General features: G+C 39.2%; 2 protein-coding genes across 14 annotated transcripts in view; one reads left to right on the top strand and one right to left on the bottom strand.

The window, feature by feature from the left end:
• The window catches only part of VEPH1 (ventricular zone expressed PH domain containing 1), a 173,046-nt gene that overhangs the window by 125,884 nt on the left and 19,498 nt on the right, over window positions 1–27,664 (bottom strand). For 9 of the 13 annotated variants that reach the window (XR_010919613.1, XM_067547631.1, XM_067547823.1 and 6 more), the window contains 4 exons: window positions 21,996–22,286; window positions 20,860–20,931; window positions 18,525–18,740; window positions 11,101–11,275 (listed from right to left, as the gene is read on the bottom strand). Coding sequence is in view for 12 of the 13 variants with exons in the window: in XM_067547631.1 (XP_067403732.1) it covers window positions 11,101–11,275; window positions 18,525–18,740; window positions 20,860–20,931; window positions 21,996–22,133 (601 nt within the window). In the remaining variant the exon portion in view is untranslated. Of the gene's footprint in view, window positions 1–11,100; window positions 11,276–18,524; window positions 18,741–20,859; window positions 20,932–21,995; window positions 22,287–27,473; window positions 27,564–27,664 lie in introns of those variants that run through there. The other 4 variants (XM_067547044.1, XM_067547382.1, XM_067547126.1 and 1 more) reach the window with 4 other exon arrangements.
• PTX3 (pentraxin 3) lies at window positions 985–7,288 on the top strand. The gene is made up of 3 exons (XM_067536063.1): window positions 985–1,245; window positions 1,681–2,211; window positions 5,940–7,288. Exons 1-3 carry the CDS (start codon window positions 1,101–1,103, stop codon window positions 6,554–6,556), a joined length of 1,293 nt encoding a protein of 430 aa, XP_067392164.1. The 5' UTR covers window positions 985–1,100; the 3' UTR covers window positions 6,557–7,288.

Raw genomic sequence — 27,664 nt, 5'->3', positions numbered from 1 at the left:
TTATTTTGCATCCTTCTGTTGCTTTTTCTACTACTCTTCTCCTATAATCCATGGGCATAAAAGTGACACTCATTTTGCATAACCACAGAACGACAAATGGATACAAATTATGCTCTTTTACCACTTATGATCATTTATACCCATTCTCTAAATAACTGATACCCAATGTGTCATTTATACCATCATGTTACCATTGAACTTGAACCAAAGAGAGGACATTGAAACAATAAATGGTTCAAACCCTTTGCAAAGTGAAACTGAGTTTTCCATAGCTTTAGACAGACGAAGTTAACCTATCTACCTAAAGTTTCATATAGCACCTAATATTAAGTAACTGTAGTATCTAAACCAATAGATGAATAGCTAATCCAAGAGTGCTCCATTTGGAGCTTTTCAAGTTAACTGAAAAATGCTGGTATTGTATTTTGGTATAAATAGTCCAATTATGCAGCAGCTAAGCTAAAGTTACTCCTGAAATAAAAGACTTGTAGTGACATATTATCCACTGAGTTACAACACATTTCTATCAAAAACAGTTCCAGCTATTTTAGTTTTTCTTCCAATCCTTCCATGACCACAGACAGATTTTAACTATACAATGAATTTGTAAAACAGCTCTGCTAGAGAACACCTTCCATTGTAAAAGGGATGTAAAATAGCACACAAGATAGTAAAATGATTTTCATGCTTTTATCCATCAAATTCACAGTGATTTGCCTCCCCCCTCTCTTTGTTCTCATCTGTCAATGCCACCACTTCATGTTACAAAAGTCTGGTCTCAAAGGAAAAGTTGCAGTTTGCAAGAGCAGCTTTCCCCATTCTTTCCCCTCCTCTAGTTAATCCACCCACGTTGCAAACTTTTAAGGTTCAAGATTGTGCAACTTGCACGCCTCCCCCCTACTCCGATCCAAAGAAAATAATAGTCAGAAGCAGTCTTATTACAGCAGTGGCACTAGCGTTACTCATTCATTCAAGTTCAGGAACTCTCAGAGTATTTATTAAGGGCTTTCTGTGTTCAACTCTGATAGTCTCGTCTCTGCTCAATTCTGAGAGACCTTTAACTCCAGAGGACTCACAGACTTTTAGGAAACAGCTGGAGAATGCTGTCAAAGAAAGCATTTCTTGAGACAATACTACTTTGTGCTTTCTGGTCTTCCTCCTCTGCTCTGAACAATGAGGACTATGATCTTATGTACCTGAATTTCGAGAATGAAATAGAAAGTATGGTTCCTGCTACTGAAGAAAGTAAGTAGATTTAAATTATTTTTGTGTTATTAAACACAAGATAGAAGTTTCTATAAAATCCAAAAAGATATTTAAATTATGCTCTTTGTTACTTAGCTCTTGTAACAGTTATTGCAAACATACCATTTTTCAAGCAAAATGAAAGTGCTTTGTAAAAGCAGATTATTTAAATACAGACAAATGATGCAAATACTTTAGCATGTCCCTGCAAAATCTCTCCATACTCCTTATTTTCTAGTTTTCCCTTATAAAATGAATGTTGGGAATGATGCTGTGATTCTTAGAATGGCTAAATTACACATTGCCTGTTTTAATTCAAAGGGAAAACACTGGCCATTTAGAGTCTAGGCATTAAATGGAGAGAGATTTTATTAAATAACTCCTTTGAAAAAAATGAGTGAAGAGAAATAGTAACATCTGTGTCTTATACTTCAGCTATTTCATGCGACTGTCAGCGAGAGCACACAGAATGGGACAAACTCTTCATCATGCTTGAGAACTTGCAGATGAAAGAGAACATGCTGCTTCAGTCCCTTGATGAAATCCTTAAGGTGGAATTGCAAACCCTACGAGCAGAAATGATCCAGTTTGTGGCTAACTTTGCTGGCACGTGCACCACTGCCATTGAGAAAGTCACCTCCCGAGTCTCGTCAGAGGTGGACCAAACACTGATGAGGAACAGCAATCACGTTCAGGAGTCCAAGAAGCTTCATGAATTGGAGCAAAGAAAGATTCTTGAAGAGATTCTGCAGCTGAGCCACAACGTGTCTAACAGATTCACCCAGCTGGAGAGTGTTTGGCAAAGGACAACTAAACTGGAGACAGCTTTTCAGCAGCAAAATAAATCCAGCTACATGGGCAGAGGGGACAATTTAACTTTGAACTCTCTGTGGGAAGAACTAGAACAAACCAGAGCTGAAATGAAAGGATCCCAAAAGTGGGCAGCTCAGCACTTACTGCCAGCAGGTAAGTCTATGCCAAGTAGCATTTGCCAGAATTCTCTCTTTTAATACCCCTGTCCAAAACAGCAATATTCAGCACCTCAGCTAAACATTCTTACATCAGGGCATGGCGGTAAAGGGACAGTTGGAGGCAAGGTGTAGGTGCAGTGGGGAAACCCACCAAGCTCTCAGTAAAAAAGAACTGGCCAGCTTTTCAAATTTGGGGACCAAAGAAGAATCTAGTTAAAGTTATTATATAGAGTAAATCAACCCCAACTGTGATGCTGAGGCTGGGAGAGGCTTCCAGAGTAAGGCTGTGACCAAAGAGCAGTGGACATATTTTAAATAGACTAATTTATGAAAATGTGATGTTTTCTTGTCCTTCACCTTCCTGGTGACAGATTTCCACAATAGTTCATAGAAATCTTTCATTCTCTCCATATACTGCCAGTCTTTACTTTTTCTAACCCAACTTGTGCATCCTTCTCACCAATTCTAACTGGGCACCTGGGGGCAGATGTAGACCTGACAGCACATTGACAATGTCAACAGGCAACAGCCAATCAAATATCATGCTTCTGGGCAAACACTGATCACTCTTGGTGGGTCAGGAAGCAACAGGTTTCCAAATGTATATTGTATATAGGGCTTTTTCCTTCTTTTGAAGTATGGTGTAGTGATGGCAGCTGAAGTCTGAATACTATACTAGATGAACCCAGAAGGCTGATCTAGTATTTCAAATCCTGTTTTCCAGGCTTTCTATTTAATGTTGTATGATACCTGACTGAAGTAATGAGAGAAACTTAGGGATGGAAGAATAGACCCCTATGTATTAATAACTAAAGAGGTGTATGAAAAATTCCTATCAATACATGACAACTCTTTTAAATATAAAGCTCAATCTACTGAATATCTATAATGGCACCTATTATTAATATTACCAATATAATGATTTTATGGGCCAAATTTTCCAACAAGCACAAATGGAGCATGCACATTGGAATCACAAAACCCCATATTTGTTTGTGCATGTGGGAAGCTAGGTTTTCAGTTACGCAGTTTGTGCTAGTGAATAAGCAGTGATGCTGCAAATGTGAGTTCTTACAAAAGTAAGTAATTTTTGTAGGCACACCTCTTACAGCTTTGAAAATGTAGCCATAAATGTAAACAGTAACTCACACCTGAGCCTATTAAAAATAATATTAAGGCATTTTATAACCTTGAACGAAATGTATCCTATGATGATAGACCATAAGTTCAGCTATAATTTAGAATAGCTTTGTAATCAGAAACAAGGGAAAAAAGTCAAATAGTATATAGTGTCATATTAACAGTTATTGTAGGGGGACGGGAGGGTGGCAGGGGCAAGGATCACACAGAAAGAACACAACCAGTAATATTCCTTTTGCTTGCACAAAAATGTTGTCTTTTTTAGAACTAATATGATGGTTACATCATATTCAAGTCTCTCCCACAATATGCCAAACTCACACAATGAAACATTCAGTTTTCAGTTTTGCATATTTGTACTAACCAGTGGGCAATATGATTTAGTAATCTTATTCTGACCAGCATTTAACAATCACATTCCGATCTCAGTTCCACTGGTGTAAATCCAGAATAACTCCATTGACTTCACTGGAATTACACCTGATTTACAACAATGTAATTGAGGCAGAATCAGTCTCCATATATTTATCCAAAAAATCCTAATTTGATATAAAATTATATATGGAAATCATCCATAGGTCTCTCTGGAAATCTTTTCCAAGAGAGTTTTCAGCAACTGGTTTTGATTTCTTACATCTTGAATTACTGCCAGACCTACTCTTAAGGGATTTTCTAAACACACTTTTGTTGTTCTTCTATGAAGCTGGTTTTAATTTTGTTTAGCCCTCAATAATAAAGCCAGAAAGTCTGCTAATTAAAAATCCGTTTCAAGATAGTATTCCTAACATTTTTAAGTAGTGTCTATCCAGAGCTGCCTCCCACCTCAAGCATGCCCTCCCCTCCAAAAAAGCCAATAGAAAAAATATTTATTGTGCTCAAAGTTCAAAGCAACCAGCATATGAAATAATGCAGCAACCTAATCCTGGAAGGCAGAAAGAGTCCTTCATTCATTAAAGCAAAGATTTTAGGACACATTTTAGACATTTTAGCTCCCATATCTTGTTTAAACAGGAAATGAGTCAGCTTAATTGTAGCAGGGGGCCTCTTCTACCCTAAGTCAATTGGAATATTAATGTACCATATATTAACTAGACAACAGGATTGAGAATGTCAAATACGCCTGTGGATTTAGTTTAGTTTATCATTAGTTACTTTTCTTTCTTGAATGGATTTCTATTACTGGCCATCACTAATCTCATTTTTGTTAGCAACATACTGATCATCGATTGGAGATGGGAGAAGAACTTCTGAAGAAATGGATCTTTTTAGTTCATTTTATATTAATTGTTTTTGAGGGTCCAATTTAGTTGAAAGGTAATGACAAATAGCACTAAAGTTCAAAGCAGGCAGGCAGTTTTGGAAATTTCTCTGCATAGCTCTGCCAGTGTTCCCCAAGCCTGCCTTTCAACATCCATTGCTTCAGTCCACTCCAGCAGAGAACCCCCCCTGTGACAAACTGTGTGAACATATGCTGTGGCTAGATACTCACAAAGGGACTAGGATGAGCACACTGAGCTCATTTTCACTTGGGAACTAATCAGGATTTGAATCTACTCTCAGTAGGTGAAATGTCGTTCCTGTAATGTACTGAGTATTAGATTATGTTCACAATTACACCAGTGTACATCTAGAATAACTCATCTGGTGTCAGTGGAGTTGCTCTGGATTTACATTGATATAACTATGATCCAAATCTGGCACTGTGGACCTTTGGGTTTCCACTCCTTTCAGTTTGCAGTTTTATGCAAAAATATTAAATAATAAGTACAGCATTTTCTTTACTTTTAATTATGTTTATCTGAGTCAGGATGTCTTCATGCTATATCATGTGTTCAGAACACTGGGTAAAATGTTCAAAAGCATCCAAGTGTTACAAGAGCATAGGTCTAATTTTCAGAAGTGACTTCAGCACTTATAAGCCTAAATCTCTTGAAAGTCATTGGGGCGTAGGCTAGTAAATCACTTAGGCGCCTTCAAAAACTGTAGCCATTATCTAATATGGTAATAGCCTGTATTGCTCTTTATAATGTATATAGTACATGGTCATAACTATCCAATGCCTGTGTTTCACAAAGCATGGAAGAAATTTCCAACCATTCTAACTTAAAAATTAACCTGTAGAGGTCACTGAATTCCTCCCATGCCAACAGCATTGCTGTTTCCATGATTGCTAATGTATTCCTAAGGAGAAAAGAACTCAGACTAAAAAGGGACACACATGAAACAAAATGTGTCAAACAAAGCATGTCATGGTGCAGGGATGATGTAAAATTTTTGTTTGAGAAGATCTGTTTAATCCAAGCAATGTGATTATCTCAACCCCATGGCAATAATCTGTTCAATGTATTCATTCTATCACATATTCCTACAACATACAGTACGGTTTGGGGATTTTAAAAGGAGCCTAAGGGAGGTAGGTACCCAAATCTCACTGAATGTGTTGAATACCCAACTCCCTTTGGAAATCCCAGCCTAAAGCAGTAAATTGATGTTAAGAATCTAACCTGTGAATGTACAACTACTTCATCTTTTACAGAAATTAGCTGGAGTAGAATAACATTTCTAATTCTGTTTTTTTCCCAGGGTGTGAAACTGCAATTTTATTCCCAATGCGTTCCAAAAAAATCTTTGGGAGTGTTCACCCAACTGCTGAAATGACGCTTCAATCCTTTACTGCCTGCATTTGGGTCAAAGTGACTGAGGTGCTAGACAAAACTATTGTATTCTCCTATGGAACAAAGAGAAATCCATATGAAATTCAATTCTATCTCAGCCATGAGTCTGCAGTACTTGCTGTGGGTAGTGACCAGAACAAGTTAATTGCACCAAACACAATTTCTCCTGGACAATGGGCTCACTTTTGTGGCACTTGGAGCTCAGACAATGGGACCATATCACTGTGGGCAAATGGGGAGCTTGTCGCTACCGCCTCAGAAATAGCAGAGGCTCATATAATTCCAGATGGAGGAATTTTGCAGATAGGCCAAGAAAAGAATGGTTGCTGTGTCGGAGGTGGTTTTGATGAAACTTTAGCCTTTTCAGGAAAACTGACTGGCTTTAATATCTGGGATAGAGTTCTCAGCAATGAAGAGATAACAGCGCGACCTAGGGCAGAAGATTCATGTAATATCAGGGGCAATATTGTTGGGTGGGGTGTTACAGAGATTCTGCCACATGGAGGAGCTCAATACGTTTTTTAAATACTGAGAAATTAGATCCTGAACCAAAGAACAAATTTTCATTAACAACAATATACCAATAGATACAAACACACAGAGCCTTACAACCTTGAGTGTCTAAATGCTTAAACCTGAAGAAAAATTAGCACTGCAAGTTTACAAATGAGGTACTGTAAAGATTGGATTTGATCTCTGTCTGCTGTCTTGGCCAAACACTGAAAAAACATGTCAGAGAATGATATTGGAAAAATTGTTCTTAAATACAGACAAATTGTTGTCACTGTAGCTTAATGTTTTCACATTCATAGCCAATGGGAGTTACTTGTGGACACGTGCGAGCAGAATTTGGCTCTTACATTCATTGCGAAACTAAACACATGCAAATGAAGAGCTGGAACTGCTTTTGTAGAACTAATATAAGACAGTTGCATTTTCTGGGATTCCCCATTTGTTGCTTTTATATTGCTAATGCCACTCTTACAAATGAACCATCTGAGACTTATAAAGTAATGTTTGTTGTTTATTACTCTTTGTTACTGGTATGTACACTATCATGAAGTTAGTGCCTTGTTCGAAACATTATTTATGCTATGGATTGACCTAACGTATGCCTAAACATAGTATTCCCCATAATAACCCAATGTTATCTTTGAGAAGATGCAGCTGTATTATATTGTAAATGGATTTTGTAATAATTTTATTGAAATTATTTTTGTAAAGCTGTCTTGTAAATAAAATACTTCATCAAAGTGACACTGCTTACAATTTGTCATGAAGATGAACACTGACAATAATTGTATTCTGGTTTTCTCATCAAAAGATTTTTTTTTTATTCATTTTGTAAAGAGAGTATAAATATCAGCATCTCTCACAAAGGTCCTGACCCTGCAGGGCCTGAGAGGTGATGAATACCCAGGGACTCAATGCTAAACATTTGCCCAGGCTAGATATCCTTCCCCTGGAGGCAGCCACGGGGATGGAGTCATGTTAGTACAATTGCTCTTCAGAGGGGACCAAGGTGTCCTTAAAGGGGCAGATTCCCCCAAAATCTGTGTCCAGATGGAGTTGTCCTTGTACAAATTTCCCATGGAGAAGGGTGTGTCCAAGCTAGAGAAATCCCTAAAAGATGAGCACCATGTGCCAATGCTGCCCCTCTTAACATCCAAAATTCACACTTAAGTCGATGTGCCTATTCCTGAAGTGTTTACACATGGTCAAAATTCACTTAGAAATCCAAAGTAACTGACTCCACTGAAGCCAACAGTACTTTTGCATTAGCAAGGATTGAATAATAGCTTCATAAGGACCTTGGGATTAGACCCAGTGGGAACAGCAGGTGCTTGGCACATCTCAGGATTAAACCATAATTAATTATTCAATATATTTATTACTGTGGGAAACAAGGGTTCACAGGGAAACTTGTCTTTGGTTGTGATCCACCTTGGTTTTCTTCCAGAGTTTCACTTTGAGAACCAAATGTGCATGAACCCAAAACTCAGTAGGAACCATCAAATTGCACCTAGTTTTGTGATGAAACCAGGGGAAAGAGTAGGAGTTTCTCATGGTTTCAATGTGAATACAAACTGACCCTGGTCTATTTGAAACTGGACAGGTTTGTTCTCAAAATCATGAACTGAGCATGAGTTACAAGTTTGTACCTGAACTCACGAAACCTACATAAGAATGGCCATACTGAGTCAGATCAATGATCCATCTAGCCCACTATCCTGCCAGATTCTTCAAAGGGAATGAATAGAACAGGGAAATCATTAGATGATCCATGCCCTGTCATCCAGTTCCAGCATCTGGCAGGGACACCCAGACCATAGTGTTGCTTCCCTGACCATCTTGTCTAACAGTCATTCATAGACCTATTCTCCATGAACTTATGTAATTCCTTTTTGAGCCTCGTTATACTTTTGGCCTTGACAACATCCTCTGGCAATGAGTTCCACAGGTTGACTGTACATTGTGTGAAAAAGTACTTCCTTTTGTTTGTTTTAAACTTGCTGCCTATTAATTTCATTGGGAGACCCCTGGGTTATGTGAAGGAATAAATAACACTTCCTTATTCACTTTCTCCACACCATTCATGATTTTATAGACCCTCTATCATATATCCCCTGGGTCATCTCTTTTCCAACATGAATAGTCCTAGTCTTTTTTAATCTCTCCACATATGGAAGCTGTTCCATACCCCTAATCATTTTTATTGCCGTTCTCCGTACCTTTTCCATTTATAGTATATATCTTTTTAGAGCTGAGTCGATCAGAACTGCACGCAGTACTCAAGGTGTGGGCATACCAGGGATTTATACAGTGGCATTATGATATCTACTGTCTTATTATCTCTCTCTTTCCTAATGGTTCCTAACATTCTGTTAGCTTTTTTGACTGATGCTTTCTGAAGTTAAATGCTACTGAGGTGGGCTTCTCTGTTATTGCGCCTCTCCCGCCTCCGCCTGAAAACATGTCAAATTTAATATATTATGGTCACTATTACCTCCTGATAAATTGCATTCTGTTTCAGGTTTCTTAAGGAAAGGCTTGTATAGCTTTATTTGTTACTCTGACCTTGAAACATGTAGTACATGAGGGGTACTGCACTCCCAAATTTGCATTCTAAGGCTATAGGGATGCCAAAGAGTTTAGGGGTGCAGCTTTGCAGACAATCTCCCAGTCCAACAGGGATAGTATCTGGGAAAATCCAAAACTGGGCTTTGGCTTTGTGAGGTCTATGCAAAGTAGGCCCTTTAAGCTCCCTTCCTAGTTTTGTGTACCTCTGACAGTATCTGTTCTGATACCTACCTGCACCACCACCTTGCCTGTGATGCTTCCATTCATATCACCTGTTTGTGAAGCTTTATGGTTTCTGATAAGTCCTCCCTCCCCCACTCAGAAATCACTACAAGATGATTAAGGAAGAAGGCAGGAACAGGGAAATAAATTTAAAAATTAGAATCTATAGATGAGAGGAAAATGGGACAAGAAACTTAGAGAGTAAAGAATACTATTAGTTTCACTGTGGCTGATGGGTCCAGTGTGTATGATGGAAAGAGCATGGCTCAATGTGATTATATAGGTGGAAACATAAGAAACTTCACATTGCACCGTATTAAGGGTCCATCTTGTCCAATACGCTATCTCCAAGAGTAGCTGGTACAAAATGATTAGGAGAAAGAATAAAACTCCCACAATGGACAAGTAGGCAATAACATGCCTATTGGGGAAGCTGTTGGTTGTCTTATGAACTGAAGAGGGTTAATATCCCTCAGGATTCTTAACCTTTGAACATGTGACTAAGCATATAATTATTATTCACAAAGTTCAAAATCCCTTTTGAATCCAACTAAGCTCATTGTTGCAATAATATTTTGCGGCAATGACTTTCACAGCTGGACTAGGCCCAAGGCCACCACTAAAGTCCATCAGCCCCCATGAGAGAGGAATGAAGGTAGAAGTTGGGTACAGCAGGAGAGAAGCAGACCCATGACTCAGGGAGGGGAGAGGGCTAAGAAATGCTTGTGACAGTGGCAGAGAAGCAGGTGAAGGACAGAGAGCAGAAGTGGAGAGTAATGGAAGCATAGTGTTAGGTAATCAGCTGAATTTGTCAAGGACTCTTCTATATTAAATGTAGGTGTCAGTGAAAAGTAAGATTAGAATCACAGTGAACCTTGGAGAAAGCCTCCTTCAAAGCAATTACTGTTTGTCACTGGAGTTAAGCACACCCTGTTTGCCCTGAACTTATTTTTCCATCTATTTCTCCTTAAATCATATGCTAAAAAAGCTGTGGTATCCATTCTGCACATTCCTTCTATAATAATTCCCGAACACTATACAGCTGCCAGATCATTCCTCTCTTCTCCTAGCAGTAACACAAAAGCAGTAAGAAGGATTCAGACAAGGTAATTTCCCCTTTATCTTTGAGTTTTGTGCCTCCTAGTCACACTAACACATACGCAGTGGTATCATCTAGTGAACGGGTGTGCCATGTTGCCAACATGGCTTATTCTAGCTACAAACTAACCGCTTTGAGATCAACTTCTACCCCAACAACATATCTGCATTATAAAATGTTCAGTCATTAGCACTACAATCATTGATTAAATAAAATTTACAAACAATCTTTGCTGTGTAGCAAACTGTCAGATTCCTGGGTCAAATGTCATCCCAAATAATCTGCTCTGGACCAGAGAACACACCTCCACATAGAAGAGAAACCCAGACATTTCAATAAGCTGTGGAAAGCCAACAACTCTGTAAACCCCATCTCCATATACTTTGTTCCATTAAATACAGACAACATACATTAATACAATAGAACAATTAAAACCTCAAAAAAATAACGTGCAAGAAAATCTCTTCCCCACTGCCCTGTTCCTATATCCAACTTCTGATATGCCATGGTGCTGGAGCAGCCTTTCACATGCTATCACACCAGTTTTAATCTTAGAAATGCTCCATTGCTGAAGATAAATTTTCAGACCTTTAGGGACTGATCCTGATAAATCCATGTGCAGGATTGGGCCCTAAATCTCATAGCAGAATCATCAAAATATTCATACCCTGAAGAACACTTTTCACAATTGCATCTGTGTGACCAGCCAGCAGATCTGCTTTGGTAATTGCAGCCAGGGACAGGTAACTGGACATGTTTCTGCACAGTTCCTTGTTACCCCTCTGAAGAAATTTCACTGCCACTGGGACAGCTAAAGCCATTATTGGAGGTCGATTGTAATTCTGTGAAAAAAGGAGAGGACACAGAAAAATAAGCAGCTGAAAAATTATTAAAATCAAGTTTCATGCTGACAAAATTTAAAAACCAGAAATCAGGTGATCAAGAAAATGTATAAAACACAGAGAAAGGTTACTTTTTGGTAAAGTCAGGTTTTAAAGAGGGAAAACAGTAAGAGAGGAAATGTCAAACTACTGCAGATCTAGGTGCTAATGCACCTTTTTCCAACTTCAACAACTGGAGTAATAAACATACATGTAACTGATAGTAAGAATGATACTAGAATGTTCACAGTTATAACATACAGTATTTTATCACTTCTGGAATGAGTAACTTCATCCTGCAGCAGAAGAAATGGATGGAGTGTAGAGTACAATATGGTGTTGAGAGATGAATTATTTAGCTCAATGTACCAAACATGATATAGTCATTGGCATATCACCTCAGTTCATTCACTGTACACTATAGCCTTGTCTATACTGAAGTTAGCCCCAATTTCATCAGTCAGTAGCCAGTAATCAGTGCACCTGTACTCTTGCAAACAAGGAAAATTGCAATTTGTGGGGATGTAGATTATCTTGATTTCAAGCAGGGGTAAGTCTTCAACAAAGCAAATCGTGACTTTCCTCATCTTTACTAGAGGTTTGCTTTGGTGCAACTGCACTGGGTGCTGAACACCAACTGCTAAATTCAAGACTAAGCCATAGACTAGGACAGCACAAAGTCCTAGTGCTGTCAAAGTGACAAATCCTTAATTCCTCAAAATATAAGCATCCAATGTTATAAAGTCCAGGTGTGAGACAATGTACATATTTGTAATCTGCATCCAATTCTGCTATCATTTATGCTAGTACAAATCCCAAGTCACTTCACTGAGTCAAGTGGAGCTGATTTACACTGGAATGATTGAGCATGCAATCAGGATCTCTTGTTTTGGAAGCACTGAGAGAAGAACCCTGCTTCAGAGAGGACTCAGATTGTATTTAAAAAAAAGGTTTATAAAAACCCACAAATCAGCTAAAGAACATTATTGACATTGCAGTGCATTCATCAATAAGAATGTCATGGTTAATATTCTCACTAATCAAAGAATAACAGAAATAGGTTAGGTCCCCCTCCTTCATCCCACTGCCAATGTAGGATTGTTACTTACAGTATGGTATATTGTCTGTGTTTTGTCCAGGTAATGGTGCTTCCAACCATTTCTTTAGAAGCATACCTGGCAAGCCAGAAATGTTGGCTGCAACGTGTGACAAAGCCCCCAAATCAGTGATGTATAAAAATTATCCCTGCAGGAAACCAAAAACACTGTGGGATTTATTGCTTTTGTGTTAATGACTTTTTCCACAACCCCAGTTTCATGAGTCTTTATTTTTGAGGTAAGTAATTTTCAACAATAAAAGTAAATGGGCACCAATTTGTGGGGAGCATAGGTAACTTTGGGATTAGAATGAAAGCCCTTGAAATGAGGGATACATGACAGGTAGGCTTGGAAGACTGTTCCATAGATTTAATTTCATCAATTTACCATCTGGAATTATTTTCTGATACTCAGTCTGTCTTCCTTTTATAATTCCATACAATTTCATTGTACCCTCTGGTACCCTCACAAATAACTCCTATCCATGGCATTAAAAACGATCTACAAATATTTCAAGTGTGCTCTCTCTCTCTCCTTAAGGCCAAACTCTTGTCTTCCAAAAAGTGCGCACAACTTCAAATTCAGTCAGTGGGGGCTGCACATGTACCCAGAATTTGATCTTAACAAGAGATATAGCAGTCTTTAAATATTTGTAGATATTTGAAAACACCAAGAACAGCCTATGGTAAATGTTTAGCCAAGCTATACACATCTACTGTTAAATTATGTTTTCCATTCGAGTACACATACATAAATTCTCACTGAAGTCAATAAGACTTGTGTCCATGTAACTAAGGACTGAATTGAGTTCTACCTTTCTTTTATTCTTCCCTTGATTATCCCTCTATCCCCTAATACACATTGTGGCTTTTCTCTAAACTCCCTTCACATTTCAACATCTTTCTGATACTGAAGTGCATGACTGTCTTTCCAATTATTATTATTAATTGTGTGTTGTTAGTTTGTTAGCATCTAGGATCCACAACCAGTGATCAGGGCCCCACTGCGCTAGACTCTTGTACAAGCACAGTAACAAAACAAAAAGAAATACACTCCAAAGAAATCTGAATGCAATTCAATCTGGAGCATCTTTAAGTGCAAATTTATACATGTGAACAGATAAAAAAATATTGTGGTTCCATCCACATAGTTCCATTTGGCCCGTTTCTGCTTCCAGTAAAGTCATTCGGACCTTTGCTGATAGCCCCAATGGGAACAGGATTGGGCCCAATTAATCAGACTCCCTTGTTTGTTAAGACTGCTTTGTGTTGCTCAAGGGCTGCAAAACAGCCCTCAACCAGGTTTAACTGGCCACATGAGGATTCACTATGCTAGATGTCCTCAGGCAGTATGGAATGCCATAGCACTCCTACACTGCCACTGTCTTGTAAGAATTGTGGCCAAGGAAAAGGAGTGTGGTCAGGGTGTCTATATTGCTCCAGCAATCCCCAAGTGCCAGGACAACCTGTTGGGGACAAAAGAGTGTGTATATTAGGAAAAGTCCTTAAAACTAATGGAGTTTTTACACAGCCTATTTAAATCCACATAATGCCCCATTACTTGTGACTGGGAGGGGCTACTGACAAATTCTGCCTTCAAGTTATACACTCATCCCCATCCTCACAACTCCATTCACTTCAGATAAGATCTGGCTCCTTGGCTGGAATGTAGCTCTTTTATGAAAACAGAGGAGATTGGATAGCTCTCTACACTAAGGATGATAAACTACTGAGCTGTCTGAGAAAATGTAATTCAAATGGAAGCACAGAGTAAGATTTCAGTTGCCCCTAATAAATACCTGTACATGACTGTTCACTTATGAAAATATGAAGGTGACAATGAAAAACAGATTTCAATAATATAATGTAGCAAAGTTTGCAAACCTTGGGGACCCAACTCCTGCTAATGTCAACAAAACATGTAACATTCAACCCAGGTGTGAGATATTCATTACTTTTCCAACTGTCCCTCATGTATTGTATAAAAACTCAAATTACTCTTTCTTCTGAAAAAGAACACATGGTGTAGCTGTGATTCTAAGAGCAGCATATGTATTTGTCAAAGTTCTCAGCCTAGATTCTTTTTTAAATGTATTCGGAGTGATTTTCTTTTATACAAATAAAAAAATTAAAATGAATACAGCAAAGGATGGATTGCATATCCTATGGACGTAGCAAACTCTGGCACATCACAAACTTTCAGATGTGCATTGTCAGCTATTTGACCATAAAAGCCTGCCTGAACTATCTACAGAAAGACCCATCAAATTCTAAGAACAATTGGATTTGATCATCATTTATTGGTGGGGAAGTGCCCCAGCCTCCTCCTCACTGACATGCAGAGTTTAACCAGTATTCATTGCATTCTGTAAAAGAGCAGCAGAGCTTTTGGTCCTGTGTGTGCTCCCCAGAGGCGCCAGAGAAATTCTGGCTGAGTCAGCCCAGACAAGCACCTCCAGGAACTCCAACTGCTTAACAGACCTTCCACACTTCTCCCCCACTATTGAATATGGCTAAAAAAGCCACAATATAGCCCAGATCACTTTACCCCTGCCGATAGAGCAAACTCTCACTAAATATTTTTTCCAATCTCAAAATATATTATCTGTATCTAACATGTTAACTAAAGGTCAAATGAAAAGCCTATTGAAGTCAATAGGTGTCTTCTCATTTACTTCAGTGGGTTTTTAGGCAGGCCCTTATGGTGTGTGCTCTTAACTAATAGAATGAATTTAATGCTGACAAATACAATTCACTAGGAAATAAGCAATGCTTTATTTTGACAATGTTATAATAATAAGCAGAGTTAAGACAATGGAGATTTGTTCTGCTGATGTCAGGAATTATATTTCTAGACAAGATCAACACCACTGAACACGGGGCTTCAGGTAGATTTTTTTTTTCTTTCCTCATTGTAAATATTCATTTGGAATGATTCCCAGTGTTTTGGAACCAAAAAGTACAGAACTGGGCATATGCCGGATTGTAAATTGCTATTTCATTGAAATCAATTAAGATTTGGGGTACTTTTTTCTATAACTTTTTTCTGGTCTCTATTGGATTTTAAACACTTGCAACCAAGAGCCAAACTAGATGATTATTCTCAAGAAGTTTTAAGGACATGTCATAATGGCGACCTTTTGGCAACTATTTGAGCAGTAGCCTGGGGTAGTCAGTAACACACTGAGGCCTTTAGTACAGTTATTTCAGCTATTATGAAGAAAGACTGAGACACACACCTGAATATACCTCAGTGCCAACAACCAGTATTTGCTGGGCAGATGTAGAGAAGTTCCTTTAAAAGCAAGTTTGAGTTAAACCTGGCAATGTTGGTCGGTCATTGCAGAAGGAAATTGGAAATAACAATAAAACAATAACAATAAAAATGCAGTAAATAGAGCTGACACTTCAGTGCTGCGGGAAGTGGGCGACTCAAACCAAATGGAGAAGACTGGCCAAGGCAACAGTGGCTTTCTGGGAAGATTCAGCAAGGGCCAGCCAAGGAAAACTACACATATAGGAGGTAGCCATAAAACAAACTTCACAGACAACTCCCCTCCCTCTCCTGTAACAGGCTGTCAGACTTTCAGTTCCTTTCTTCCATCCCAACCTGTCTCAGCTTCCTCATTTTTACTGCAATTTCCCTCCCCAAGCTGTACAGATTATGGCCTTTGGTGGGTCCCCATTAATAGTCTCCCATTTTGAATAAGTAATTTGGGATTATTTTACCAGAAATAAAGGGCACAAATAAAGGGGATGCAATGGCTTCAGCAGCTGGAACTCAGGGTAAGGCCAACAGTTCATAACCTAGACCAAGAGGTCACAGAAAGGTATAAAGGTAGCTGTTCCATAGGGTTTGTTGGGGCTGGTATCTAGGCTACTCCCCCGTAGCCCATCCCTCTCAGGGGCAATTAAACCCTGGCCTGTAGATTCCACCACATGCCAGAGCTAACTCATGTCTCAATGGGCAGCAAGTATAAGAGGCTTGGGTTTGGGTAAGCTTCCCCAAACAGCCACCACCACACACCAGTAGAAGCTCCCCTAATGCCCTCCACTCCCTGTCCTTGCCCCACTCCTGATGGGCCAGAGCCCGTAGCCTCATCCACGCTGCTCCACTTCCGGCCCCCGATCCGCCTCTTCCTTCAGGGCTTCGCCTCCCCTTACACCTCTTCGCCCCCTCCCCTCAGGCATGAACAGCAGTGGGGAGGGGGCAAAGAGGCATGAATGGCGGGCGGTGGTGACTCAAGGGACGGGTGAAGAAGATGCGTGAGCAGTGGGTGGGGACCTCAGGTGAAGGAACTGAGCCGGGGGGGGGGGATCTGGGGGTCTGAGGTGAAGTGGGGATGGAGCATGGGTGGTGCCTTGGGGAAGGAGCCCAAGTAGAGGGCCGGGCCACAGTCCAGGCACTGGACCGGTGTCCCCAGACCCAGCCTTCCTAACTGCAGAAATCAGTCATGCGCCTCCCAGGGTTCTTCTGTCTTATTGGCACTCCCTCCACCATACAGTGTCCTCTTTCTTGCCCTCCACACATGCTTTACTCCAGGACCAGGTGCAGGCAGCTGCTGCACATGTATGTTCTTGCTGCTGCTGGCCTCCTTTGACTCAGTTGTTCCTTCCTTACTCCTGGCTCTTAGCTGGTCAGTCCCAGCTCTCAGACAGGGTGCTGCACCCGACCTTCTCTTCCGACTCATACAAAGCCTCTGGTTCTGTCCTGACCCTGGTACCCCAAACTCAGGATATTACTTCCTTTACCTCTTCTCTAGACATTATGGTGCTCTCTGCTGATCCTTTCTCTCCAGGCCATCTAGGGCAAGGGGCAGGTGTGGTAGCAGAGTTAGTATGGTGGCTGGATGAGTGTGTTTGTTAGGGTACACACACTCCCACAGGATGTAACTCCTTCCACAAGGGAATGGGGAAGGCTGTTCAAGAGTGTGTCTGCTTCTACCTCCCCCCACCCCTCTGCACCTAGAGAGGGAAACGTTTGGTACAGTTGCAGGGGGGGAGGTTCCTGTACCCTTCTCTACTGGTAAACAGGCACAATTGCTTTGCTCACAGAACTCGGGCCTGCCTCATTATTCTGGGGCTTATGCTAGCTCACCAAAAGGCAAACTGTGAGGTAAAATAACAGTACTAGTAAGCATGCAGATTTATTACAATATTTAACCCACCCCCAGCAATATACATTTCCCAGAGCAGAGGATATTATGAGTAAATAATAGAAAAACTGACACTTCTAGTTATCAGGATACATTAACAAATAGGAGCATGACTGCTCAGATTTTAACCCTATTTCTGACCGGAGAAACATTTCACACCATGGAACATAGCTGGGTGTTCTAACCGAAGCAGGCACCTGAATGTTGACAACCAGCCAGTTGTGTGTATTTTTGCCATTATTGACACTTACCTATTTACACAGCAACATTTTTACAAATGAGTCCCATGACAATTTATATGCTCTAGAGGAGCAGCATTCAGGAACCTGCTTCAGTTAAAACATCACTGTTCAAAACCAACTGTTTATAGGATGAAGATTCTCCAAGAAGACAAAGGATCAAAATCTGAATTGTGTGTTCAAGATCAGAATGTAGCCCATAAATTAGTTTCCCATATTGCATGTGGACTCAGCATCGCAACTGAGCCTTTAATGGGACCCTCATTGTTGAAAGACAGCATTTCTATCAGCTAAAGTATCCTCTTCAACCTTTTCTCCAAATGATACTTTTTTCCAAAGAGTCGTAAGTGCCTTGAAGATAACTGGTTTTGAATGAAATGTCTTTCCCATCAGCTACTACTGCTTCTATAATACTACCCTTTAACTTTTATGTAAGTTCCAAATGTCTATGGTTCATGCAACATTAAGGTTGAGAAATTCACGGTACAAAAGTCAGGAAATTTCAAAAGATAAGGATGCTGCCAAAACATTTAGTAGGCCTCAATGTACATCATATACATTTAATAGTATAAATTAACATAAAGCTCCAATTCTTCGCTTTTTCAACAAATCTGAACATTCCAATACACCCCAGAAAGACTAAATATAGCTATTATTTATCTCTGGCACCAAAGACTTGGAATGTGAATTACAGGGCATTTCTTGTGATTCAGTCTTACCTGTAAGATGCAACTCATGATATCAGATGCAATTTTTGCATGTGGTGTGTCCTCATCTTTTCCGGAAGGTTTTAGATTGTGTTCTAAACACGACTCCCAGAGAGCCACAAGTGCCTTTCCATGTTTTTCTATGGATGCTGTCTCCCTGATAGCAGTAGTGATTCGAGTGATACAGATTTCCACCACTGCCTGGTCATTGTCATTAGTTTGGTAGTCCTAGTTTAAAGAAAATACAAGTTTTTAAATTGTACTGTGCAAACCAAGTGTCATCCTCTAAAGAATGCCACAAAATGAACCAGAAGATGTCAAATTAACTTAACTTTCTATTTTCTTGCTGTCATCTTTATGATAAATAAGTAGAATATTGAGAACAAAATTTGAATCATGTTATAATATAGCTCTTTAACTATTCCAAATTGTAATCAAACACAATGGAATAATTTCTACTACTGCAAAAAATATATGGATAAAATTATTAAGATTGTGAATTTTTGTATTCCCCATTTTGAAGCTATGACTTCCAAGGGCATGTACCCTGAAATCCCTTGTTTAGATTTTTTCTGTTTGTATATTACTATAATATTAAAACTTTAAAATGTCAGCTCTAAAAAAATTACATCCAGGAGTTAAAATAAGTCACATTATGCAGTTATTTAGCTTCACTGATGCAAATGGAAATACTTCAGATTTACACTAGTGTAACTAAGAACAGAAATTGATTCAGTACACCTAATTCTCTGTATCCCTGCATGCTGTATAGTTATTTACATCTGGTACAAAATGTTACCAAAACATCCATTTTGCACTAGTGTAAATGACTACAATGGAGAATCAGACACAGTACATGCAGCAACTAACTCTCATACTAAACTATAGTATTCTATCCCAAAAACAAGCTAAGTATTCATCGAAAGATATGTTACTTTTACCAGCTATACATGGAAAGGCTTAAGAATTTGAGCTAAATTCAACATTCATTGACAGAAATATAATTCTGGAATACCTCTATTAAATCCAGTGGAATTACTCCAGACTTACACTGGTGTAAATTAGCACATTGGATGTATGTGTTAAGCTTTTGGTGTGATCAGCTGACCTACCCTACAACATGTACCTGGTCCTCCAATTTGGCTTTTCCTCCTTGTTAGTCCTGGAAATCTCTCCTCTTGTTAAAAAGAGTTTGCTTTATTTTTTAAGATACAATTTTGATAAAAACAGAAGTAGATTAATATGGATAGCCAGTAAAGTGTTGGCCTGGAACACATCAAGCCTCAGAAAAGCAAGCAGGAGAGTTTCATACTCAAGTTTATACTTATATTCACTAGCTGCATTTTTGCCATAAAAAGATGTACGGCAGAACACTCATTTCTGCGACTCTAGGAGTCTCTCCACACACATGGGAGAAATTAATTCACCTTGTCTGCTTAAATTCTGAATTTAAAAATGGTGAGAAACTTTGCTCCACAGCAAAAATGAAGTATATCACTGAGCACTGATGCCCTCTAGTGGGAATTAGCCTTAGGGAATTTAGAAGCACAAGAAATCTTTTTGTTCTTTAGGATCTAGCATGGTTTAGTAGTTTAGCACAAAGTATCAGGGGCAAATTCAGTCATTTTGTCTCAGAGGAATATAATGGAAGGGATATCTGGAAATGCTGATAATATGACATTAGTGGAAATATTTCAGGAATAAGTGGAGTCAAGAGCTAAACTAATTTGAATAATGTTCCGGAAAAATGTGCAAAGGTAATTGCTGTCAAAAAAATGACCCAAGGAAAGAATGGTTTCTGTACAATGATTTCCCTAATTGATGAGTTAAAGCATCCATGGCCACAAACAACAGTGAGTTCAAAAGCTCTGAAAGTTAGAGGTTTGTATGTTGCCAAAATCCATTTAAAATCACTAATTATTATATGCATCCAGAAAAGTGCATTTGCTAGTTCAATATATTAGGGTCTTATTACCCCCTGACAATTTCTCTTCTGCAAGATGGTATATATTCCAATCAAAAGTGTCAACTATAGGGATTTAAGGGTTTGTGAAATGGCACAGGCTCAAAGCCCCTCTGAAATATAATTGAGAAATGGATTGGACTGACTCAGGCATTAACACAAGTTATGCTGCAGTCATACACAAGTTACTGGAGTCAAAGAAGGGATAACTGAGTGAAATTCAGTGGCCTGTGACACACAGGAGGTCAGACTAGATGATCTAATGGCCCCTTCTGGCTTTAAACGATATGAATCTATGGTACAGAAGAGTCAGGGAGATCTAAACAGATAAACAATAATTTCTTAATATGCTTTCAGAGTATCTTATCTTTGTCTGTCTCCTACCAACTCCTGCAGTACTTTGGCAGCTGTATTCAGCATCATCACAATGTGGCAGGGAAGGAGGGAAGTTTGACTCTATAATAACATAACCAAAGTAATAAGTTATCAAATAATTAAAAGAAGCTATTCATATGAGAGGAGGGGTGGGTGAGAGGCGGAATGGTAGAAAACTTAGAAGAAGAGAACAGAAAGAAGGGAGAGAGAAAGAAAGAAAGAAAGGTGAAATTGAGAGAAGGTGAAAAGCTAAAAACAGAATGGACTGAGAGAAAACAAGGTTGCCAGGGAGAGGGTGGGTGAAAAAAGTGTCCTATGTCTTTGTTTGAGAGCAATTTATAGTCCAGGAATGACTGTGTCTGTGAGCACTTCCCATTCATTCTTAGGTCCTCCAATCAATACCCATCCTTTGGCCTGTGGGCCCAACTCCCTTCAGTGTGCTAGTTTTCATGCTCTCTTTTGGTCAGATTAACAAAAGATCAATATTGGACCATGCTGGTAGGTTGTCTGCCAGCTGCTCTGGGAGTCCCATAAAGGAGTAGAAGACAAAATGGCAAAGAGAGCACACTTGAAGAAGTAAAATGGTGGCTCAGAATACAATAAATTTAAGCTACTCTCACTAAGAATGCTGAGCACCAAGTCAACCTCTTATTTCTTACTCCGCTCTGTCTCCTTCAGAACTTATAAAATGCTGTAATGGAGCTGAGAAAACAACCAGTGCAGAGACTCCTTTTCCCAGAGGCAATTCCATGAAAACAAAATTTAAAAGGCTGCTAATCTGGGTGTCCTCCTCTCAAAAATGAAATGTTGGCATTTATGTTCTTCCCCTATTGCATACATACTCTTTATTTCTTTCATGTCCATAGCGTGCCTGTAACCCTCAAACTATAAATGGACCCTAACTATGAAGTGTGACTAAGATCAGTTTACATTATTTTTCTTAAAATAAAATTCAAACAAATGAGAATTGAATGTGAGACCTGAAGTCTTTGAATCTGACATTTTGTTTAGGGCTTTTGTGGTTTTTAAAAGGTTAGATTTATTATCTGTTTTTGGTGTTCTGCTTATTCTGTCATTGTTTTCTGACTTTTGTTTGCATGATGCACTATTTCATGCAGAAGGATGAGGGAGAACGTCTTACTTACTGAAGATGAACTAATTATTTTTATTTGCTCAAGAGCTTCTGACAGACTTCCTTCTATCTCAGCATCATCCAAGGAGAATAGATCCCCTGCACGTGAAAGGTCCTTTTGTCCCAAAACCAACCCAAACAGATGATGCATGGCTTATGTGTTCTGCCAATCAGACAAATCTCTGCTTGTACCATGTGATTCAGTCAAATGAGGCTGGTGATGTAGCGACCCATAACCTAGTCAGCAATCAGTTTACTGGGTACAATAATCTTTCGCACATTTTGAGACCTCTTCCACCATGATCTGTAGAGAAAAAATAAACACACAATATTAGCAAAAACATGGGAATGTCATCCTGTGATTCACCAAAGATTTTTAAATGAGTGATTTTGAAAGGTACTTAGACCCTGATTCAACGAAGTATTTAATAAGCACCTGCCTAACTTTAGGAATGTGAGTATTCAGAAAAGTTAAGCATGTGCTTAAGCATGTTACTGAATCAGAGCCTACAGAGATAGTTATGAAGAAAGAAGACCTCTGTTTCATTCTGTTCAGGTTGTTATACTGTCCTCATCACCATTATATCTGAGCACCTTCCAAAAGGGCATTAAGTGCCATGACTAACATCTGTCACATTACTCTTCTTTTTCCCTCTCCCCAGAGGGAAGGATGTGTGTGTGTATGTTTTATTACATGTACACTCTTCCTTCTCTTTAGGCACCAAACGGGTAAGGCAGGCTAAGAACAATGCCCGCAAATCTGAACCGGAGGAGAGACTGGACCCTGAAAGTCAGGTTGTGAATCTTCAGTTATGTTGAATTGGGACTGTGCATGTGAGTAAGGATTTCATAACAGAACTATAAGAAAAAAACCAGCAATTAGGATGAGCTAAGAATCCTTTTCCCACATACATCAGCTGTAGACAAATCCTTATGTACATGAACTGTCCAAAGTTCCATAAGGAATATTTTAAATATTTCATGGTTGGTTATGTCTTGCCTATCTTAAGTTAGCTGTTATTTACTATTGATGAAGGGAAATTACCTGAATCTTGCAGGACATCACGATCAGTGGGATAAACCGAGAGATATCTTTGATGTTCAGATACCATACTGAAGAGCCTGGTATAAGAAATAGACTAGAAAAGATGGTACTGGTGCTGTTAACCTGCATGGTGCAGCAAGAACAGTTCACTAAGAAGCCATAACAGATTTCACTTGATACAAGGGCCAGATTCGAATACCACTAAGCAGCTTGAGCAATACCTGACTTTATGAGTAATCCCATTGATTTCAGTGTGGCCATTCAAGAGTTTGTAAATGGTTGGTCTGTCCGTTTAAGGGCAGCGGAGTCCTGAGGCAAGCCAACTCTGTTCCAAGGCATAGTATCTTTAGGAAGAAGTTGGGAAGGATCTTCATGTGACTTCCTGCTAAGAATTGTAAGTGCTCTTAGCTTAGTCAAAGAAAGCCTACAGGCAGCAGAGTTAGGATGATGGTGGGCTGGGGCAGGATTCAAGCACAGCCCCACAAAGGAGGGCTGTGGAGACCCTGCTCCAAGAGGAGAAGGAGTTTGAGTGTGTTATGGTCATAGCATACATGCAGAGTATTTGATAAATACATAAATAACTGTGTTGGGACATTGCAACGTAGCAGTATTTTATTTCTTAGAGTCCAGAACCCTAACACACAAGGAACCAAAAACTGAAAGACAAAGCAAGCTGTTTTCTAAAACAGAGAGGGCACAATCCACCTTACTCCAGGCTGGCTATCTGCAAACTGACAGCAGGTAGGACCAGATCACGCGCATCCCTACAGAGCTCCCTAATCTGCAAGCAGGACCAAGAAAACACCCTAAAATTGAAAGTGACAGCTTGCAATTTTAATACAGTTTTCAATACACCACAGAGCACAGGGACTGGGATTAGGATAAGATTTGGGGGAAGGTCTCTTCAGACAGGTCCAGGGGTCAGACTGGGATCAGCAGAGCTCCCAAGGTCAGAGGGAACTGAGGAGCACAGAGAGAGCCAGAGCCTGAACCCCTGAAACAAGGGTAAATTGGAAGGCCTGAGGAAGGAAGGGTTTGAGCCTGGAAGGTCTAAAGAAACAGTGTATTTATTTTATAAGGACTTAATAAATTAGAGCCCAAGAGAGGAGGGAACATTATTTTAAAACTCTTGGGTGCATGTGAGTTGATTAGAGAACCAAGAGGGGAACTGAGGCAGTGTGACTGCAGTGACATATTCCAGGACTGCTCCCTGCAACATGCCTGAATTATGAAAGGATCTGGAGCAAGTGGAGCCAAAGTTTGCTCTCTGAGCACACAGAAGTGATAAAATCATAGTAAGCAGGAATAAGGGCAAATGTCCTAAAGCTACAATATCTCAGTTACAGCTGGAGGCAGGAACCGCAGCTCTGCAATGACAGAAATATCCTTGTGACTGAGATCACACAGAGAAAGGAACGAACCACATGAGGAATAAAGAACATTCACAAACACTCAAAAATATGCAAACAGCAGCAAACCTTCAAATTTCATCATCACAAGAGGAAACTAAAACACACATCACGACCCCAGTAATTTGAACACAGACTTTATAAGAAAGGTTATTGGCCCACTTAAAATAGTATGAAGTCTTTTCTGAGATGACAAAGAAAATATTTTCAAATATTTTCTCTATGTTACATATAAAAATGACAGTTTGATAACCTACAGATATATGTTTTAAGCTAAAACAACCTAAGACACCCTTGTTTGTCATTGAAATAGAGTCTTAATTTTGTAAGATCTCTACAATATGTGAATCTACAATGTCTTCTCCAGGCCTGACTTGGTGACTCTTTTAACATATAGATCTTTGGCACAACAGAATGCGTGAATTAGGTATGAAAATGAACTATTAGATTATCTATCAGATACCACACCCAAAGGAGAATTGGTTATGTCCAGTCCAGTTTTAAATGTTCCAAATGATGGGGCTGCCACCATTTCCCTTGGAGAACAATTGCACAATGTAACAGACCTCATTGTCAAGAAGTTTGTCTGATATTTATATAAAATAAAAGTAAGGGAATATTATATTAGTCCTTGTTATTCCCCACTGCATAAATAATTCTTCTCCCTTTTTCAAATAACTTAGACTTATAATATCTCACACTGCCAGCAATCACTTATTGAAGCTATACATACTTAGCTCTTGAAAGCATTTCACATTAGAAAATTCCTTCAGCCCTTTTACCAGTTATGCTGCTCTTCTCTGAAGTCCCTGTTTGTCAATATCATCTCATAATCGGGTGTCATGAAATGAACACAATATTCCAAGTCACACCAGAGAAACTATGAACTGGACTCTACCTCTTGTTTCATGCTGTAAAGACTCCTCTATATCCCAAACAACATAACTAAATATGCCTAAATGTTGATAATAGATGTATGTATAAATGAACAAATTCATAAAATAATCAAAGTGAGGTGACTTCAGCCTAATTAAGAATGGCTACCATTGCGGGAGTACTATATAAAAGATATATCACTATATATAGATTACACAGATACTTGATATAAACAGTGCAATTTACAGATACAAGAATATGTAGCATTGTTCATGAGTTAGTAGGTTTAATAAAGTTATTATTGTTGCTACACACAGCAAATGTCTTCTGAGTCTAGCTCTTAACAGCTACCAAGACTATGGGTGAGATTCTGTTCTCTTTTACATTTGTATAAATTACTTTAGTGGCACACTCTAGATTTATACCAATGTAACTGCGTAAAATTTGCCCATAAATATGAAAACGGGGAAGTGTGAATATTCTGAGCTTTGAAAGAAAAACATGTCTTAACATGTTTGGAAGTTTGAAGAGAAATGCACATAGTATAAGCGTGGTAAAGACAGAATCTTGCAAAGAATGAATAAGAATGGATAAGAAAGGTGGTGTAACAGCCAAAAGGAGGGACTCAAGTGTAACCATATTTGCCTGCAGTGTCTGCTTTAAATCAAGCAGCTGCATCACCGCTAGCAGTCTGCCATACAGAGCCTCTAGAAGTGATGGGGACTGAGCCTCAAATGAAAGCTATACATGCTAGATATAGGTTGTAAGGAGCATGGCTCAAAACAAAGCTGGACTTAGGTTTTGCAGCTCCTGACCCCATCCAGCTTCCTCCTTATGGATAAATCTATTCTGTGTTCTCGCAATATTGAGAATGCTTCCTACTTGCCCAAGACTTTCTCATCTCAATCTGTGGTGATCCCTCTCCATAATTTATTTGAGAGGCTCCATGTCCACTCTGTACATACACCTTGACCAAAAAACCAGGAGATGAAACCAAAGTGCAACTCTCCAAGGGATACATAGGGAATTCAATCTCTGCAGCAGTCTCCAGGCACTGGAACAGGTCAGGGATAGTGTTTTGACTCATGGGCTCAGAACGTGTAAGCATGTGTGCAAGACGGAGAAGAGCAAGATCTTAATGAAGGCACATATGCTGTATAGGCCTGCAGCATCCTCTGTATATAATTAGCATAGAGAATCCCATGCATAAGCAATGTGCTTATTATATGGTCAAATATGAAACTTTTTACTGTATTTCTCATTCCTATGTGTAGTACACTGATCGGTCAGACCTGCATGATACAACCATTTAGAATAGTTGTCAATCCTGCGTAAGGGGGCTCTGGAAATGCCTGCTCATTGTATACACACTTAATTTAATTTTGATACACCATTAAATGGCATTTTAAAAAAATATGGAGAGGTTACATTATGGAAGATGCTTCAAGTTGTATGGATTTAAAAAAACATAAATGCAGTTTCAACACGCTGTCTCCAATGCAAATTTTTATCAGTACACTTAATCATTCTTGTCATAAAGAATCCTCATTGATTCTAAGAGCAAGAGGTTCAGTAAGATGTCTCCCACAGTGTATCATACAGACTCAAGGCCACACAAACTCATTTCACGTGGGACCTAAATTTGAACTCTGAAGCATTGTAACTTGTAAGTAAACAGTTCACACTTAACAACCTATTGCCTGTTCAGATCACTTATAGTTGTAATTCGATGTACAGGGCTAAATTATAATCTCATTTATACTAGCATTGTGCCTTTTTTTCCAGAAACAATTGTAAAATGTCAAACAAAGGTCAAAACTGATGCAGAGCACTGAGGTCTTCACAGGAAATAATCCAGTGAAACAAGTCTCTACTTAAATAACAAGTCCAACACACAGCATTTTAATTTTTCTGGGCTGTTTATAAAAAAACAGAAAGAGAGCTAGTAAAACATGTACAAATTAATCAGCCAAAATCAAAGCACAATGGACTAGATTTCCCTGTGAATTACAGTGGGGTAATCAGGAGTAACTACATAGAAGTCGATGAGATTACATTGGTATGAATGAAGGGAGAAGCAGGCCCACCACATTCATATTCAGTATTTCTTACATTTAAAGATGAAAATACACAAAATGACAAATACAAACTGATTTTTTACCTGTGCGTGACTCCACAATGACATTCTTCAGTGGCACTTACAGCTGCAGAGTTGAAACTCAGAGTTGATATGCAGCTTTGCCTTTGTGCTACAACAGGCAGCTTCCAAGGGCATAACAAGAGGAAAGTTATGGAATTTACTGTTAAGCAGTGAACCTGAAGCTGTTAATTACAGTGCCAGGAGTATGGAAT

The sequence above is a fragment of the Emydura macquarii genome, unplaced genomic scaffold (assembly GCF_026122565.2).
Source record: "Emydura macquarii macquarii isolate MOO-44397 ecotype Brisbane River unplaced genomic scaffold, CSIRO-AGI_Emac_v2 contig_18, whole genome shotgun sequence".
Lineage (NCBI taxonomy): Eukaryota > Metazoa > Chordata > Testudines > Chelidae > Emydura > Emydura macquarii.
The sequence above is the reverse complement of the archived record's forward strand: the minus strand, read 5'-3'. Positions and strand labels throughout refer to the sequence as shown.